The sequence below is a fragment of the Scomber japonicus genome, chromosome 20 (assembly GCF_027409825.1).
Source record: "Scomber japonicus isolate fScoJap1 chromosome 20, fScoJap1.pri, whole genome shotgun sequence".
NCBI lineage: Eukaryota > Metazoa > Chordata > Actinopteri > Scombriformes > Scombridae > Scomber > Scomber japonicus.
In genome coordinates, this window is record NC_070597.1 from 1,952,912 (window position 1) to 1,971,770 (window position 18,859).

Sequence of the window (18,859 nt, forward strand, 5' to 3'; positions counted from 1 at the left end):
GTCTGTGTGCCCAAGCTGAAACAGTAAACACTATTTTTTATATATCATTCTTACTACCAGAGAAACTTTATCTTGCGGTGCCTCCGTAACGTTAGGCAGCCACCTGTATCCTCCATGCTATGGGCCACTCCTGACACATGAAGATAAGCCTTCTACATGGAGACATTTATGGAGTATGGCTCCCTTAACAATCTGTTGTTTACTGTAATTAGTTGATCTGGATCATGTCCAGCATTAATTTCAGTTTCAGAGATGTCCACCACTTCTTCAGGTTCATGGTTTCATCGGGGTCACGATCCAAAAGAGATAATAATCACATTTCTAAAATATAACCAGCTGCAGTATATGACTGAGCCACTAAAATGGATCCGTCCTAGTTTACTTTGTATAGCCCAGTTATATTATCTGATATTCAGTGATATTATTTATGTATGCTGGTAACTCATATAGCTCAATTCATCAAGAGTATTCTGATTAGTTCAACAATCCTGCAGTGTTAGAATTTGTACAAGCTGGTAAATGAAAGAGTCACAGTCTAGACCTGCTGTGTGAAAAGTACCTTGACCATTAGAAGAAGATTAGAATGAAGATTAGAATGAAGCTTCAGCGTCTGAATGAGTCAAATCTTCATCTTCTATGTTTCAACGTGACAGTGTTTTTAGTAGCAAAGTCTTTTTGTTACTATACTTCCACCACAGAGAAACAGGAAACACTAAGAGGGGATTTACTGCTCTGAACTGGATTTTCTAACAAACAGGAAATAACCAAGCTGCACACAGTGGTCAACTCAGGACTTCACTTTATTGGTGTTGTACAGATGTTCAACAGGTGTTACAGAAATGTGATGATATCACAATCCAGGAGAGCTTCAGCAAGACAATGTTGTGACTGCAGCATCAGATCACCACAGTGAGATTGACTGGTTGATATTTTGAACATTTAGAAAGAAAATATAGAACATTTAAATACATTATCATTTTTCCACCACTCACTCCTTATATCTTTAATGAGAGAGTGGTGGTTCAGTTTGAGTAGCAATATGAAATAAAACAAAAACTTCTAAATTAAATTGAGAGTCCCACTACATCTGAAAATAAAGATCCATATCAAAAGGCCACCAGGGGGCGACCGTCTCTATACAAGTCAATGGAGAATTCACCAACTTCTCACTTGATTTCTAACCTCAGTAAACTTTTTCAAAATGTGTTTATGGTCTCAATCGCTAGTTTAAAGCCTTCTTCAATGCAGTATGATGTTTCATTTGGGACATTTTGGCCTCCCTGATTAAGCCACAATACAAGAATATTCAGTTTTCCATTCCAAGTGTTATCAGATGAGAATTCACCTCAAGATTCATACCACAGAGATTTTAAGATGCTAAATGCAAAATTCTAACAGGTGAAAAGAAAAGAAAAAAACATGTTATTTACTATGAAACAGTGAAAGGTTTAATAGTCAGTGTGAATGTGGCCCTTCAAATATGAGTATGAGTAGCTGTTTGTATATTTGACCACAGACTCAACTGAGAAGCAGGTTTTGCATCAGAATTCATGTTTGAGGAAATAATAAAATGTGAATATAATATTTATAATGGTGTAAAAAACACAGATAATACAAAAACCAGAATGAGCCTTGCTATGATCAAAACAGTATCTGTAATACTTGTTAAAACTGAGTACTTTCTTTTTTGCACTGCATGTTGGACAACATCATACATGTGCAAAAAGCCTTACCAAGTACAAAAAAATCAATGTACTGCAACCACAAGCTGTGTGCAAAATGTGGCTCTTACTGCTCCTGTTTAAAACCGACACAGGCTCACATAGTTTGAGTTCACCCAAACTGCTGCTGCTGGATAAACATGCTCAGTGAATGTGGTGTTGAAAGTGTGCAGGTGTTTCAGTGTGTTAAAGGAGACGCTGTAGAAGGACAAAGTGCCAGCAGGCCAGTCCAGATAAACTCCAATTCGGTTGTGGTCAACTGCAGGAAGAGGGCCGAAGCACTGTTTACCATCATGCCATGCCTGGAACCCTTGATGGAAGCCAAAGTACCAGGACAAGGCGTTATGTCCAAGCCTGCTCACTGTACCACCTCTTTTCCTGCCTATTCTCTTGTATGTAACAGCCACTCCAACATCGTCAAAGTGACCATTACTGAACTCTACCTCCCAGTAATGGCGCCTGTGTAGATCCTCTTTGCACAATACCTGGGGTTGTGTGTCAAACCTGTCGGGGTTATCAGGATACGCCTGCCGTCCTCCATGGGCCACCTTTTTGTTTTCCTCAGACAGATTGAGGTAGTTGTTTGCTGTGTCTGAGTCCAGAGTGAGATCACAGGCATCTAATGGAGAGATCAAAACACAATCTGTTATTAATCATCCTCATCATCACTCTATAGTTTACAATGCCACACACGTGTATAATATTATGTTATTATGAACTTTCTGTGACATTTTTATGTACACATTTGCTGTAGTGTTTTAATCATATTCATAGTGTAAAGTGTTTAGCTACAGTTTATAAGCCAACAAGTATTCATGCATGTCTTCATGTCTTGTTTCTAAGTAATACTCAAAATGAAGCTTGTGACTGTTGTACTCTGTTTATATCTGGCATTAACATGCGTCTCAGGTCATCTGATGATAAGTGCACAGCCAAGACACACTGCTGTTCACACCAGTCTTTATCATTCGTCTCCAGCTAAACACTTGTGTCCAGATTTTGTTGCTGCTTACATCGCTTCTGCTAGAAGGTCAAATAGCCACACTAATAAAAATATTTCAAGAACACATTAGTGTTTACACTTTAAAAGGTATGTGGTCAGATGTGTCCCAGACCACCTTTGCAAATGGTCAGATCACAATGCATCTTGGTGGTCCTTCACACTTGTATTTAGCGCTGTCCACTTATGATCGGATCACCTGAGACGCAGGTTAATACCAGGCGTTTGATGCCCAGTCAGGTTTCTAAAGGTTCAAACAACCAAAAATGACTTACACCAGATTAAATCTCTTCTGTCTTTTACAGCCTCCACATCAGGTATGTCAGGCTGTGTGAAATTATCAGACACCAGTTTGCCGTCCTTGTAATGGTAGATGGTTGCTCCTGTGTATTTCTTATTTGCTATGGGTGCTACAAGGAAACAGAATCTCGTGCTGTTCTTCAGGCCTTTGGCAACATCATGGAAGGTTTTGGCTTTCTCTTTCATTTCATCTAGCATTTTATCTGAGAAGTCCCAGTGGTCTTCATTGGTACTTTCTGATTCAGGCGAATCCAAGTGGTTGGACATCGCATCAAGGCAGGGGTCAGCACTTCCCAGAGAGGTGAAGACAAAGCACAGAGCATCTTCTACACCTGGAGCAAGAAGCTCCTTTTCTACTTCTGACTGATCTTGGACAATCTTTGTGTTTGTTCCCTGTATCAGGCCTAGACAGAACATGATGGCCTTGATCTCTCCCTCTTTATGATCCATCCACTTGTTTAGTTTTTCATGACTGAATGGTGACTTGTCTCGGTCTGCAAAGAGTTCTTCCAATGAGCTCGCAGCTAGTTCACCTGCACGGATGGAGGGTAATTTTTGTTTAACTGTTTGCTGAAGCTTAGATATGTAATCGTTGCATAATTCTTGGAACTTTTTCAATTTTTCTTTAATTTGTGGAAGTTTCTTGACCTCTTCATCTGTCAGATAATCGTTGCATCTCATTTCCGTTTCTCTTAAATCTTCTACAGCTTTTTCAATTTTCCTCACTGGTCCAACAGCGATCTCACTCATGAGCTGTGCAGCTTTAGAGTCGAAATTTGGTAGTGGCGTCAACCAGACCTTCCGTGGAACAGACTTTTCTCCTGTTTCTCCCAGCAGCTTTGGAAGCTGTGAGCAGGTATTCACTGCTTCTTGAAATGTTGAAGGGTTGCTGTCAAGGATAAAGTCACCATCGAATTTGCAGGAGTATTTGTTTGTCAGGGCTTTTTCTTCATCTGTGAGCTCGAGTTGAGCATTCATCGCAACATCACATGTTGGAATCTTACTCATAACAGTTTCCATGCTGCTATGGATGTCGTTCACTCTTGCAGCTTCTAACTTCTCACTGCCAAATACAAACAAAGCATTTGCTCCATAAAGGATGCCAGTGACCACATGTGTTGCTGAGCTCTTCTCAATAAGATCTTTCTGTTGCTCGTCCACGTTTGTAGGTGTCAACTTCAACTGCTTGAACTTGGTGGTAGCTTTGTACTTAAGTGTTACTCTGCTCTTATTTTTGAATTTCTTATTATTATTCAGGTACTTGGCAGATCCTCCAACTTCAAACAGTCTACCCAGGAAACCGGCCTTCAGAGAAGCATCAACATCCAGCAGACAAGACTTGGAATCAGTGGTGTCAACTGCCAAGCTCTGAAGCTCACATTTGGGTTGCTGGGCTTCAGTTGTGTTCTTCTGTAGAGTTTCTTCATCCCATAACATTGCACCTGCAGAAATTACACATCAACCATGTGTTAAAGCAGAAAAAGAACCATTTTGTTTGGTGTCCAAATCTAACCAAAGCAGAGTAGAGGTTTCTGACACAACCTACAGCCAAGGTGCACCTGTCTGGGATAATGAGTGGCCTGAAGTCACATGACCATATACCCAAGTTTAAGCCCGTGTTATTTGTATACCATTGGGTGAGAATGGGCTGTGCAGTGAGATCAACATGTTGTGATTATGATGACTTGAGTTCTAGCTCACCATAATTATCTGGTTAACAGATACAGCACTGTATACTGTATGTGCAGATACAGTAATGCTGATACAGATACAGGGATTAGACTTTTATATCAGAGCTTTTCAGTACGGAGTTTACATGTTCTGTTCATGCTCCTCTCACAGACCAAAAATATGCAGGTTGATTAGTGTCTCTAAAATGTCTGTAAGTCTGAATGCAAGTGACTGGCTGTCTATCTCTATATTTGTCTGTCCTGTGACTGACAGGGTGCACCCTGCCTCTCATCTAGTAAAATACTTTTAATTGACTAGAAAAAACATTAAAATACACATAAAATAACAGAGGAAGCATTACTATGATCGCCTTGAAAGTGATTAAGCACAAAGCAACAGCTCCATAAGCAGGCTTGCACTGTCCCAAAGAGATGATTTACTGTTCCTTAAATTATTTGCGGAGTGTAGGAAATTGTCTTTTCTTTTGCGCAGTACAGAATTCAAATCTGTATTCTAGCTAATAAATTTGATAACTTTTCTAAATAAATGGTTTGAGTAAATAATTATATTATTATGCTGTACACATCAAACTCTACCTGGGATCAGTTCATTGTTCCAGGCATCATAGAGCATCCCTAAGGTGAAGGGTCGACCCTGTGCACGTATTTTCATCATGTTTGAAGGGATTTCTTCAACCTGTTGAGGAACACAACACAACACAGATCAAACCAATTATATACAGTTAGCTAGTTTAGTCCAGTGGTTCCCAACCTAGGGGTGGAGCCCCTCCAAAGGGTCAGCAGATAAATGTGAGGGCTGCTGAGATGATTAATGGGAAAGAAGAAAAAACAAAGTTCTGATTCACAAATGTGTTTTCAGTTTTTGGACTTTTTCTCTAATCTTTGATTTTTGCTGAAATATTGGATCATTTGAACATTTATTGAAATGAAAGCATGTGAGAACTTTAGATGGAAAAATCACTATTTGGTGGAGCTGTTAACTTATAGACATCTGAAATGTGAGCCGACTACACACTACATACATAACCTTAGAGCTCGTGAAAGATTGTAAAACGACAGAGTCTCCAATGTCGGCCAGTCCCCAACAACCATTTAGAGCTTAAAAAACAAATAAACAAATCTTAAAATCAATTCTAATCCTGTTTTTGTTAAAAGTCTAACAGCACAATTTTGAATGAGTTGAACTGCATTCATCCCAGCTGTCAGTCAGAGAGCTCAGACCGTTGTCATCATTAAGCTCGAGTGAAATGTATATCTGGGTGTCATCTGCTTAACGGTGAACATTATCAGATTATCGTGGGAGCACGGACAATAAGGACGACGAAGACAGCTTCCCTGAGCAACACCAAAAGGCAAATCATATTTCCTGACACATTATCTCCAATAGTGACAAAACATAATATCTGAACCACTTTCAGACAGTTCCAAACAGCCCAACCCAGTTCTTAAGGCGATATATAAGAGTACCACGGTCAATTGTGTCAAACACTGAACTTAACAGAATCAGCACAGAGACCTTATTAGCATCAGCGTTAATTCAACAAGGACCGTTTCTGTGCTGTGGTTAGTCCTGAAGCCTGATTTGAATGTTTCAATAATGTATTTTACACTCAGGAAGATATTAATCTGGTTAAAAACAACTTTCGAGTTACTTCAAACTTCAAGGTTTGGTGGTAAAGTGTACTGGAGAGAGGGTCGAGGCAACAGGTCGTCGATTTACTCTCCGATACGATTTTGCAGAGTTCAGATTCTCTAGTCATTTCAAATTTTGACTTGACAGCCCCTTTTTCTTTTGGCGGACCATCAGCTGTGAGGCCTAGCAACTATTTATTTTCTAATAGATGTCACACTACTGTAAAAGCAAGAAGCAAATTCCTCACATTAAGCAAGATATGCTTGACTGAGATAGGAGCAAGCTTCAACAGTCCGTTTACAGTTTTAAGTAACTAATAATAATAATGATAATGATGACAGTAATATCAATAACTTTTTATATAGCACTAACCCTAACCCATTGTGAGTTGTGGCACAAATCCCTGTCCTTCAAACAAGTCTGAAAACATCCATAGATGAGCTTTAATCTCTATAATAAGCTTATACTTATATATATACTTATACTTGTACTTATACAGTCTAAGAGCCAGGCTCGTCCTTACCTTGTGTAGCTGTGCAGATCAGAGTCCTCTTTACTTCTCAGTGGAGCTTCCAGTCTGATGAACTGTGATAGTGTGAAGTTACTTTTATACTAGTCTCTACACTACTAATCACAGCCATATAAGGAGCCACATAAAGATACGCTTGCTGATGTGGTTGTAATCTGTTTTTTTTTATTCTGCTGTGTTTTTTTTCACATGCAGACACCGGAAGAAAGATGTGGGTAGCACTTCATATGAAAGATGTGGGTAGCACTTCATATGAAAGATGTGGGTAGCACTTCATATGAAAGATGTGGGTAACACTTCATATGAAAGATGTGGGTAGCACTTCATATGAAAGATGTGGGGAGCACTTCATATGAAACGAAACAAGATACTCCTTTATGAGCCATGAAAAATAATTAAGAGGTTAGTTTGTAAAATAAAGTCTCTGAATGTGATTTTGCCTAGAAATGGAGGAGCAGTGGTGGTGAAGAGTCTCCGTCTGTCCATACTATAAGATGAGATGTAAAACTGTGGAGTGTTGCTCTTCTCAGACTCAGGTGAGAAACCTTTTGTTTGGTGTTGGATTTCCTCCTTCGAGCCTCCGGACTGTCCACCTATCATCCTATAACACTGTCTTTCTATCTGTCTAACTCTGAATTAGTTTGCTTGCTCAGCTGCTTCAGAGTGTGTCTCTGTGTCAGTTTTTCATGTGTGTCAGGAAAGAAAGAAATGATTGTATGAAAATGTAGAAATGCTACTAAGAGGTTTACGTGCTTTACAGCCACGTTTGTGCATCTGAACATTATATTCCCGTGTGAAAGGAAACAAACACCTTTTCAAACAAACATCTTTTTTTTCATGCTTACGTGTGACTGAATGTAACCACATACAGATTAATCTAACACGTCACATTTAAACCAACACAGAGGTTGATTTACTGCACGTAGTACCATTGTCTACTAAGCCGGCTGTGGCTCAGAAAGTAGAGCGGATGTCCACCAGTTGGATGATTGGCTCCTCCTCCACATGTCGATGTAAATGGTAAATGCTAAATGGACTGTACTTATATAGCGCCTTTCTAGTCTTTGCGACCACTCAAAGCACTTTACATTACAATCATTTACCCTTTCACACACATTCATACACTGATGGCAGGAGCTACCACGCAGGGTGCCAACCTGCCCATCAGGAGGGAACCTAATCATTCATTCACATTCACCCACCGTTGGCACAGCAACGGGAGCAATTTGGGGTTAAGTGTCTTGCCCAAGGACACATCGGCATGTTGACTGGAGGAGCCGGGAATCGAACCACCAATCTTCCAATTGGAGGACGACTGCTCTACCTCCTGAGCCACAGCCGCCCCAGCCGCCCCATGTGTCCTTGGCCAAGATACTCAAGCTCCCTGTTGCTGTGTCAACCTGTCATCACTGTATGAATGTTTAGTGACTGAGACAAGTAGTGTAAAAGCTTTGTGTGCTCATAATGACTAAAAACGCTATACAGTATAAATACATTCCCTTTACCACTGTGGTTGAAAGCTGGTTATGATTAGGCACAAAACCACTTGGTTAGAGTTAACCCTTAACCTTCCTGTCGTCCTCCTGGGTCAAATTGACCCGTCTGTTTCGACTGTTTCTGCCTTCCTTCCTTCCTTCCTTCTATCTGTCCTTCCTCTCTCTTTCCTCCCTTCCTTCTTTCCTTCCTCCATCCCCCTTTCTTCCTTCCTTCTGTACTTCCTCCCCCCTACCTTCCTCTCTTTCCTCCCTCCCTCCTACCTTCTTTCCTTCCTTCCTCCCACCCTCTACCTTCTTTCCTCCCTCCCTCCTACCTTCCTTCCTTATTTACGTCTTTCCTCCGTCCTTCCGTCCTTCCTTCCTCCCTTCCTCCCTCCATCCCCCTTCCTTCCTTCTGTCATTCCTTCCTCTCTCTCCTTCCTTCCTTCCTTCCTCCCTGCCTTCTTTCCTTTACTCCCTTCCTTCCTTCTTTCCTTTACCCCCTTCCTTCCCTCCTCCCTCCCTCCGTCCCTCCCTCACTCCTTTCCTTCCTTCTTCCTCCCTTCCTTCCTTGACTCGAACACAACAGGAGGGTTAAACAGCCAACGTGCACCAGGAGATACAAACTCTTAAACACTCTGCTAGGAGGAGCATTGTTGGTTAAGGTGGTTTTTCAATCGTATGTGCCTTGAGTTGGTAGGGCTAGATAGAATTGGTAGAACTGAAGCTTGTTGGTAGGCCCATACTTTGATAGAAATGATAAAAGTAGAAACTAGTATGTGTGATATGAATGACCAGAGAAAACAAGAATGTATCACTTCTCTTTATCAAGTAAAGCAGTACATTTTTTTGCCATTATGATCAATTTTATACCTTAAGCCTCCTGTTGTCCTTGAGTCAAGGAAAGAAGGGAGGGAGGAAGAATCAAGGAAGGAAAGGAGAGAGGAAAGGAAGGAGGGAAGGAAGGAGGAAGGAGGGAAGGAAGAAGGAAGGGAGGAAGGAAGGAGGGAGGGAAGGAGGGAAGTAGGAAGGAAGGAGGGAAGGAAGAAGGAAGGGAGGAAGGAAGGAGGGAAGTAAAGGAGGGAGGAAGGAAAGGAGGGAGGAAAGAAAGAGAAGGAGGGAAGGAAAGGAGGAAGGAAGGAGGGAAGGAAGAGGGAAGTAAAGGGAGGAAGGGAAGGAGGGAAGTAAAGGAGGGAGGAAGGAAAGGAGGGAGGAAAGAAAGAGATGGAGGGAAGGAAGGAAGAAGGAACAGTCAAAACGGACAGGGTCAATTTGACCCGGGAGGACGACACGAGGGTTAATAGGAACATCGTATCTTGGAGGAGATTCAAGTCATAAAAGTACTATATAAGTACAGTCCATTTACTATTTACATCTTCCTTGGGAGCCTCTCATCATAATGCACATATGTGAAATCTAACAGTTCGATCCCTGAATCCCCCAAACTGCATGTTGAAGAGTCTTTGACTGAGATACTGAACATCCAACAGACTCTTTATGTAATCCCTTAACCTTCCTGTCGTCCTCCCGGGTCAAATTGACCCCGTCTGTTTTGACTGTTCCTTCCTTCCTTCTATCTGTCCTTCCTCCCTCCTTCCTTTTCTCTCTCTTTCTTCCCTTCCTTCCTTCCTTCCTCCTTTCCTCCTTTCCTTCCTCCATCCCTCTTTCTTCCCCCCTTCTCTCTTTCTTTCCTCCCCTACCTTCCTCCCTTCCTCTTTTTCTTTCTCCCTCCCTCCTTCTCTCTTTCTTTCCTTCCTGTCTCTATCCTCCCTTCCTTCCTCCATCCCCCTTTCTTCCCTCCCTCCTTCTCTTCCTTTCCTCCCCCCTACCTTTCTCCCCTCCTTCTTTCCTCCATCCTTTCTTTCCTTCCTTCCTTCTTCTTCCATTCCATTCCATCCTTCCTACCTCCCTTCCTTCCTTGACTCGAGGACAACAGGAGGGTTAACAACAGACCTCCCTTAAAGTAATAACAGTCATTTTTAATATTGACAATAAGCTTTTGTGTCAGACGTCCATTTATTAATGTCCTTTGTCTCAATTATTAATTTGCTTTGATGAAGGAGAGAAGAAGAAATTAAGTCACTGGAAAGAAATATTACACAGACAGACTTCCCCTTCCTGCCTTCTAACAATCATCTAACATACAGTCATTACTTTAGTCATTACTTTGGGATTTAATTAATTAATTTAATCACACATGCTGCTCAAGTTAGATAAAGAATGACGACACAACCTGCCAGTAAAACACAATACAGAGCGTGTACTGTAGCTGCTGGGATGTGATAGGACAAATGGACACACACACACACACACAGACCCCCCCCCCCCCCCCACACACACACACACACACACACACACAGACACACACACACACACACACACACACACACACACACACACACACACACACACACACACACACACACACACCGATATGAGTGTGAGTCCCAGCTTTTGATTTCTACCTTTTTCTTGTTCATGTAAGAGCTGATGATGATGATGATGATGATGATGATGATGATGATGATGATGATGATGATGATGATGATCTGGAGGAAGGGAAGAAGGAAGGAAGGAAAGGAGGGAGGAAGGAAGGGAGGAAGAAGGAAGAAGGAAAGGAGGGAGGAAGGGAGGAGAGAAGGAGGAAGGAAAGAAGGACAGAAGGAAGGAAGAAAAGGGGACGGAGTGAAGAAAGAAGGAAGGAGGAGACACACACACACACACACACACACACAGACACACAGACACACACACACACACACAGACACACACACACACACACACACACACACACACACACACACACACACACACACACACACACACACACACACACACACACACACCGATATGAGTGTGAGTCCCAGCTTTTGATTTCTACCTTTTTCTTGTTCATGTAAGAGCTGATGATGATGATGATGATGATGATGATGATGATGATGATCTGGAGGAAGGGAAGAAGGAAGGAAGGAAAGGAGGGAGGAAGGAAGGAGGAAGGAAGGGAGGAAGAAGGAAGAAGGAAAGGAGGGAGGAAGGGAGGAGAGAAGGAGGAAGGAAAGAAGGACAGAAGGAAGGAAGAAAAGGGGACGGAGTGAAGAAAGAAGGAAGGAGGAGACACACACACACACACACACACACACAGACACACAGACACACACACACACACACACACACACACACACACACACACACACACACACACACTATTAAAACAGTTGTGTCTTTCATTCTCACTCTCAGCGAGGCCTGAGTGAGTTATAGTTAAAACCACTGAAGTCATTTCGGTCAGATTGTTTTATGTTGTTAGCTGTTGTTGGTTATTCTCACACTGCAGTTAACAAATACTGCAAATACTGTGGCAACACTTCTATCTAACAGGTCTACGTGCTTAGTGGCAGTTACAGAAACCAGGTCTACGTGTCTGTGTGGTTATTTTTCTCATGTGAAAGAAAACAACCTACTTTTTTTTTTTCATGCTGACCTCCTGTCGCCTGTGTTTGGGTGTAACCACAGATTAATGCAACACGTCCTCACAGCTAAACAGTCACACAGGTTGATTTACTGCACACTCACCAATGACCTGACCCGAACCCTGAGGTTTTTATTATGCTGACGCTGACAGCAGGAAACTGACTTCTCCTCCAGGTTCCAGTTCCAATATTTTATAAATGATATCTTATATTAGTATTGTTATTAGTATTAAGCAGAGTCAGAACAGCATAATCTTTGCCTCTGTTGCTCTTATATGCAAACTGCAGTGGATCATCCAGGTGAAACATATAATTTCAGTCATCAGTTTTTAGTTTCAGGGACAAAGACCTTACCTCGGACATAGTAGCTTGACAAAAGAATGGACGATAACTACAGTAAAGGTCTGCTTACATGCTTTTTCCTCACAGTCTTTGTGAGTGATTGAACACACAATCCTCTTGGACATCTAAACATCACTGGCTCTAAAACAAACATTTATTTATTAAACATAATACATATAACATTAAAATGATCTGGAGCTCCTGTCAGTGTTCGGGTTTCCTAAAGCAGCACAGAATTGGATAGATGATATCAAACGCTTTGCAGATGTCAGCTCGCGTTTTACCTCCTGAAATTTAACAGAAAGACTTTAAAATTAGAACTTTATCTGTGAAGACTATTTAAAAATGTAGCTGACAAATTCAATTCTGCAGAGCTAAAAAAGTAAAACAAAGATGATAAAATCTGGAAAGAGCACAAGAGAGAAAGAGTGGATCATCAGATATTCTGTATTTACATTCAGATATAATGAAACTAAGTGTGATAACCTCTTAATGATCAACCCAAAGACCTCTGAAACTTTCTCAACAACCTCTAAAACATCTTAAATAATATTATAACTACCCAAAGAATCTTCTCAAATACCACAGTATGTACTAGACCCCTGGAACATTGTAAAAGGAACACGAGAACTACCTAAAAGACTTGTAGAGCCTCTTCAGTTATTACAAGACCATTCTACAGGAAGCCTAGAACTACCCCACTTTGAGAACCACTGTTCTAGATCCTCTTACACCTAGAACCTTCTCAATGACCACAAATCCCCAAGGGAACATTTGAGCTACCTACGGATCTCTAGAACCTCCTCAATGAACCCTTGAACTAGAATTACCTTAAGCATTACTATAATCTCCTTCGTTACTTCAAGAACTACTTAGAATATTTTCAGTAACTACAAGAACCAGCTGAGGAACCTCCAGAACTCCTTCATCGACCACTAAAACCTCATGAAACATGAGAACTACGTAATTAGAACCACCTAAAAGTCCTTCCAAACCTCCTCAGAAACCACTAGAGAGCCTCCAAAAGGAACACTAATGCCACCTAGGGAACTCTAAAGCCTCCTTAATAACCTGAACCCCCTAAAGGAAAACTAGAACTACCTAGGGAACCTACAGAACAGACTCATCTGTGATCACTAACACCACAAAACAGCAGCAGAACTATATAAAGGGAACCAAGAACCTTCTCAATCACCACAATAGAGGTAGACATTAGAATGGGCAAAGGGCCTCCAGAGCCTCCTTTGAGGTGACAGAGCCTTTTAAAGGAACACTACAATTACCCAGGGGACAAAGAGCCTCTTTAGTAAACTCTAGAAACTCTTAAAGGATAACTCTAAAATAACCACCAGAAGACCTCCTCATGGTGCACTGGAAACATGTAAAGTGGCTCTAGAAAATTTCAGGTGCATGCTGGGAAAAATAAAAACACGGATTCTACTTATACGGGCATGAGGCGGGGCCATGGGCGGAGCGGGGAGGTTGCTATGGTTGCCAGGGCTGGATTTTGAGGTCATTGGTCAATCAACCTGTCAATCAGGACGTAGCCACGCCCTAATGCATACCCTGCTTTATCGTCACATATAAAATCAGGGAGGCCAAAATGTCCCAAATGAACATCATACTGCATTGAAGAAGGCTTTAAACTAGCGATTGAGACCATAAACACATTTTGAAAACGTTTACTGAGGTTAGAAATCAAGTGAGAAGTTGGTGAATTCTCCATTGACTTGTATAGAGACGGTCGCCCCCTGGTGGCCTTTTGATAGAATGCAGCTCTAAGTTACTTCCTGGTTGGCTTCATTTCAGAGGACCAGAGCTCCCCGCCTGCTATAGAACCTTCTTAATGACCACAAGATCTCCAAAGGATCATTAGAACCATTTAAAGGAACCCCAGAACTTAATCAGAAACCACCAGAACCTTCTAAAGGAACACTCTTTCTGTGGTTTTCTGTTGATGAAAAGTATATAGATGTGATTATTGACACGGACACAGGATAAACACAGCTTAGTTACCATTCACAGACGTCCTCCCGCTTGAAAAGACGGTCACACTGATGCCCGGCATCACTTTGTAGAAGAGGGCGGGAAACAGCTCGGGTTCATAACTGGAGAGTGAAACAAACACAAAACCAGACTCAGTATCTATGTTTAGTCAGTTTATGGTCACAGGTCATTATAGCTGTGATTCATGAAGAAGGAAAGGTTGAGAAAGGTTGATCGGCAATGACCAAACAATTATTGACCAGTATTTAAGCATAAACATTTCAAAAACATATTACAAAGCTGATCAACTCGGATCAAACAAGGTTCATACCCAATAGATTCTGCTAAAACTGGCAGCCACAGAAACCAGCAGTGAACCAACATCAATCAAATGAACAAGTTTGTTTTTCAGAGGCTCGTAGGAATGATTTAAGAAAGTTTCATTCAGTATTTTGTTGTATGTAGAAGTTTCTCTTGAGGTACGAACTAAATTTAAGGGTTCAGACGTGTCATCATTCATAAACTGACAGTCTGACTTTCTACTCAAGGAGAGAAACACTTGTTTGGCTCATAATTATTTTTATTGTCTTTCCCCTTTAACTAGACCTCTACTTCCAATGTTAATGTAAACCAGGCTAACCACATCCTGAACCTACATAAAACCTCATTTGAATTTTCTCATCTGACCCTCGGTAGCAAGCATTTCCCACAACTGTATTTCAATATCAGACAAACAAAATGAAGTGATCCTAAATCATATAAAAAGGAAAGAAAGAAATGTACAGTACAGTACTGTATAGCTAGAGTCTCCTGACCTGCAGTGCATGCGGTGGGCCAGCGCAAGTTTCTCCAGAGTGACTGGAAAGATTTTGGCAGTGCCCACCATGGTCTGGATCTTGAAGTTCAGGAAGCGGACCGGGTTGCCAAGCTTCTGCACGATGCGGGCGACCCTCCTGGCTGCTATATACGACGACTCCTCACTGACAAACACCGGAGAGAGAGAGAGACAGGAAGTTCATACAGCGTCCTGATAACTGTTCTAGTTTTAGTTTAGTCAGTGTCACACAGACCTTTGGGTTCCTGTACAGACCATATTCCCAGTTTTGTACAAAAGCGCTGTAGCTCGTGGCTTTCGTATCATCATGATGAGCGCCTGGAAAGACTGAAACAGAGAGAAGAACATGTAGGTCAAATATTGCATCTGTTGTACGTCATACAGCCCAAGAACAGAATATAAAAGACTTAAAGAGACAGGAGCTAAAACGGCCTGTTAATAGACAGAGGCTGAACTGAGCGGCTGCATAAAGGACCAGTAGAAGATAAAGTAGAGACTCAGAGTCTGTAGCAGGAAGTCAGAATCTGTGGTTTGTACCTTTGGGTCGTACTTTACGTTCCAGACTTTGCTAGCGATCGCTCTGAGGTCCAACTGACAACCCAGCTTCACCGTGGAGACGACGTTCCTGCACACAAACACACCGACACTGCATCCGCGCCGACTTTTACAACAACACAGGATCGACTTCTGTGATCGAAAGCTCCAGAACAGCTACTAAACTGACTCTAACTACTGTTCCCAAGATCAAGAACGAACTCTCAAATCATATTTTAATCCAACATTGGTTCAGAAAAGTGGAAACTATAACCTGGTGGTGACCTACTGTATGGTTGGGAAGACTTCTGGTTTGGGGGTCGAAGGGTCAACAATGGCGGCTGCTGATGAATTCTGGGAGTTGTAGTCCCGGCTGGTGCTGGCAGTGTCTGTCGGTTTGGTGTCAACTGAAACAAACCAAAGATCATCATTTCATATTTAAAGAATATATACACTGACTACTTAACCCTCCTGTTGTCCTCAGGTCAAGGAAGGACAGGAGGAAGGACAGGAGGAAGGACAGGAGGAAGGAAGGAAGGGAATAAGGAGGAAAAGAGGAAGGACAAAAAGAGGAAGGAAGTAAAGAGAGAAGGAAGGAAGGAAGGAAGGAAAGGAGTAAGGAGGAAAAGAGGAAGGAAGTAAGAAGAGAAGGAAAGAAGGAAAGGAGTAAGGAGGAAAAGAGGAAGGAAGTAAGAAGAGAAGGAATGAAGGAAGGAAGGAAGGAAGGAAGGAAAGTAGGAAGGATGAAAAGAGGAAGGAAGTACGGAGAGAAGGAAGGAAGGAAGGAAGGAAAGGAGTAAGGAGGAAAAGAGGGAGGAAAGGAGGAAGGAAGGAAAGGAGTAAGGATGAAAAGAGGGAGGAAGGAAGGAAAGGAGTAAGGAGGAAAAGAGGAAGGAAGTAAGGAGAGAAGGAAGGAGAGAAGAAAGGAAGGAAAGGATTAAGGAGGAAAAGAGGAAGGAAGTAAGGAGAGAAGGAAGGAAGGAAGGAAGGAGAGAAGAAAGGAAAGAAGGAAGGAAAGGAGTAAGGAGGAAAGGAGGAAGGAAGGAAAGGAGTAAGGATGAAAAGAGGGAGGAAGGAAGGAAAGGAGTAAGGATGAAAAGAGGAAGGAAGTAAGGAGAGAAGGAAGGAAGGAAGGAAGGAAAGGAGTAAGGAGGGAAAGAGGGAAGGAGGGAGGAAAGGAGGAAGGAAATGAGTTAGTAGGAAAAGAGGGAGGAAAGAAGGAAGGAAGGAAAGGAGTAACGAGGAAGGAAGGAAGGAGAGAAGGAAGGAAGGAAGGAAGGAAAGGAGGAGGGAAGGAGGGAGGGAGGAAGGAAGGAAAGGAGGAAGGATGAAAAGAGGAAGGAATTTAGGAGAGAAGGAATGAAGGAAGGAAGGAAAGGATTAAGGAGGGAGGGAGGATGGAAAGGAGGAAGGAAGGAAGGAATCTCTAATGAAACCTGAGAAGTCCTGGCTCAGTATTTCCTGTATGATGCGTTTTTCATCCAGCTGGTTGATCGGTTCTTCACTCGGTTCTTCCCTCACCTCCACCTCCTCCTTTATCTTTAGGGAGTCCTGGAGGGAGGGAGGGAGGGAGGGAGAGGGAGAGGGAGAGGGAGAGGGAGAGGGAGAGGGAGAGGGAGAGAGAGAGAGAGAGAGAGAGAGAGAGAGAGAGAGAGAGAGAGAGAGAGAGAGAGAGAGAGAGAGAGAGAGAGAGAGAGAGAGAGAGAGAGAGAGAGACAAAAAGAGGGGGAGAGAGAGAGAGAGAGAGATGGAGAGAGAGAAAGACAGGGAGAGAGAGCGAGAGAGAGAGAGAAACAGAGGGGGGGGAGAGAGAGAGAGAGAGAGAAAGGGAGAGAGAGAAAGAGAAAGAGAGACGGAGAGAGAGACGGAGAGAGAGAGAGAGGGAGAGAGAGAGAGAGACAGAGGGGGGGAGAGAGACAGACAGACAGAAGGGGGAGAGAGACAGAGAGAGAGAGAGACAAAAAAAGGGGGGAGAGAGAGAAAGAGACAGGGAGAGAGACAGAGGGAGAGAGAGAGACAGAGATTGTTTTCTTTTAACTTTCTTCATATTCTTATATATATATATATATATATATATATTACATTTTTCCAATTTTCTCAAATTCTTTCCTTTTTTTGGTTCATGAATTCAGACAAACAGCTTCTTCCTCTGAGCTGTTGAACTATTGAACATGGTCTGATCATCTCTAGGACTACAAATCAAAACTCTCTCCTTAAGTGGTTAAATAGTTTCAGTTCTTTACATTTGGCCTACACTGTTATAACACACATCACACTTTAATGCCCTCATAGATGATCAGTGTTGTATTTATGTCTTAAATAGTTTTTAATCGTCTTTAATGCCTTTTATGGCTCAGAGAGTCATATCTAAATATCATTATAATGTTGTCTGACCCTAAATATAATAATAATAACCCTTTACTCACATTAACTATAAAGCTTCTACTATTAAACTCTGAGGTTAGATCACAGCTGCAGGTTTTATACTCACATTAACGATGAAGTTATCAAAGTACCACTCCAGCATTGATTCATCCATGACTGATCAACTTTCCAGGCAGCTTATTTGCATCAGTGACTAAATAAACTATCAGTGTGATCAGCTGCTTACATTCAAAATGGGTTCAACCATAGCGACCGTTGCTAGGTAACCGATGCTCCTCAAAAGAAGTGAAAACTCTCTCTGTTGTTTTTGGTCATTTTTATTTTTCCATCATTTATTCTGTGTCTCTCTTTGTTGTTAAACTAAAAGTAAACTTAAACAATAAGAGTCTCACTGTGCAGACTGATGATCTGTTTCAGCTTCATGGTGGAATTAAATCTCCTCACTGCTCAACGCTGACACCTAGAGGCCTAAAGAAGAACAGCAGCAGCAGATGATCCTAACCCTTCCTCCCTCCCTCCCTCCTTACTCCTTTCCTTCCTTCCTTCTGTCCTTCCTTGACCTGAGGACAACCGGAGGGTTAAATCTCCTCACTGCTCAACGCTGACACCTAGAGGCCTACAGAAGAACAGCAGCAGCAGATGATCCTAACCCTTCCTCCCTCCCTCCTTACTCCTTTCCTTCCTTCCTTCCTTCCTCCTTTCCTCCCTCTCTCAGGAGGGTTAAATCTCCTCACTGCTCAACGCTGACACCTAGAGGCCTAAAGAAGAACAGCAGCAGCAGATAGATGCACTGATGGAGGATTAAAGATAATGACCTCATTAACAATCATCATCATGCTCAGCAGCTTCTAACCAACACATGATTCACTCTAACCCTTTAATATGAAATCCTTTTTATCACGTCTGAAACTAATCTCACAAACACTCAGCAACACTCAGCTTGAAAAGAGATGAAAAA

The 18,859-nt window shown here is 42.0% G+C and overlaps 2 protein-coding genes across 2 annotated transcripts; both read right to left on the minus strand.

Annotated features, from left to right (window-relative positions):
- Window positions 1-1,801: 1,801 nt before the first annotated feature.
- On the minus strand, window positions 1,802-12,182 carry LOC128381821 (neoverrucotoxin subunit alpha-like). Its single transcript, XM_053341853.1, has 4 exons — window positions 12,174-12,182; window positions 5,289-5,388; window positions 2,997-4,463; window positions 1,802-2,340 (listed from the first exon to the last, which is right to left on the minus strand). Exons 1-4 carry the CDS (start codon window positions 12,180-12,182, stop codon window positions 1,802-1,804), a joined length of 2,115 nt encoding a protein of 704 aa, XP_053197828.1.
- A 183-nt stretch (window positions 12,183-12,365) lies between these two features.
- LOC128381080 (TATA-box-binding protein-like) lies at window positions 12,366-15,294 on the minus strand. The gene is made up of 4 exons (XM_053341031.1): window positions 15,218-15,294; window positions 14,963-15,127; window positions 14,178-14,269; window positions 12,366-12,448 (listed from the first exon to the last, which is right to left on the minus strand). The coding sequence occupies exons 1-4, from the start codon at window positions 15,289-15,291 to the stop codon at window positions 12,366-12,368; spliced, it is 414 nt and encodes a 137-aa protein (XP_053197006.1). The 5' UTR covers window positions 15,292-15,294.
- Window positions 15,295-18,859: the final 3,565 nt, after the last annotated feature.

Bases quoted from the DNA above. Each gene is read 5' to 3' on its own strand.
- LOC128381821 (XM_053341853.1), bottom strand. The intron at 4,464-5,288 runs GTAGAGTTTGAT...TAATTTCTGCAG, and splicing joins GAACAATGAACTGATCCCAG to GTGCAATGTTATGGGATGAA. The intron at 2,341-2,996 runs GTAAGTCATTTT...TCTCTCCATTAG, and splicing joins CAGAAGAGATTTAATCTGGT to ATGCCTGTGATCTCACTCTG.
- LOC128381080 (XM_053341031.1), bottom strand. From the start codon at position 15,291: ATGATGATACGAAAGCCACGAGCTACAGCGCTTTTGTACAAAACTGGG. The intron at 15,128-15,217 runs GTCTGTGTGACA...GGTGTTTGTCAG, and splicing joins GTCTGTACAGGAACCCAAAG to TGAGGAGTCGTCGTATATAG. The intron at 12,449-14,177 runs GTAACTAAGCTG...GTTAAATTTCAG, and splicing joins CGGGAGGACGTCTGTGAATG to GAGGTAAAACGCGAGCTGAC.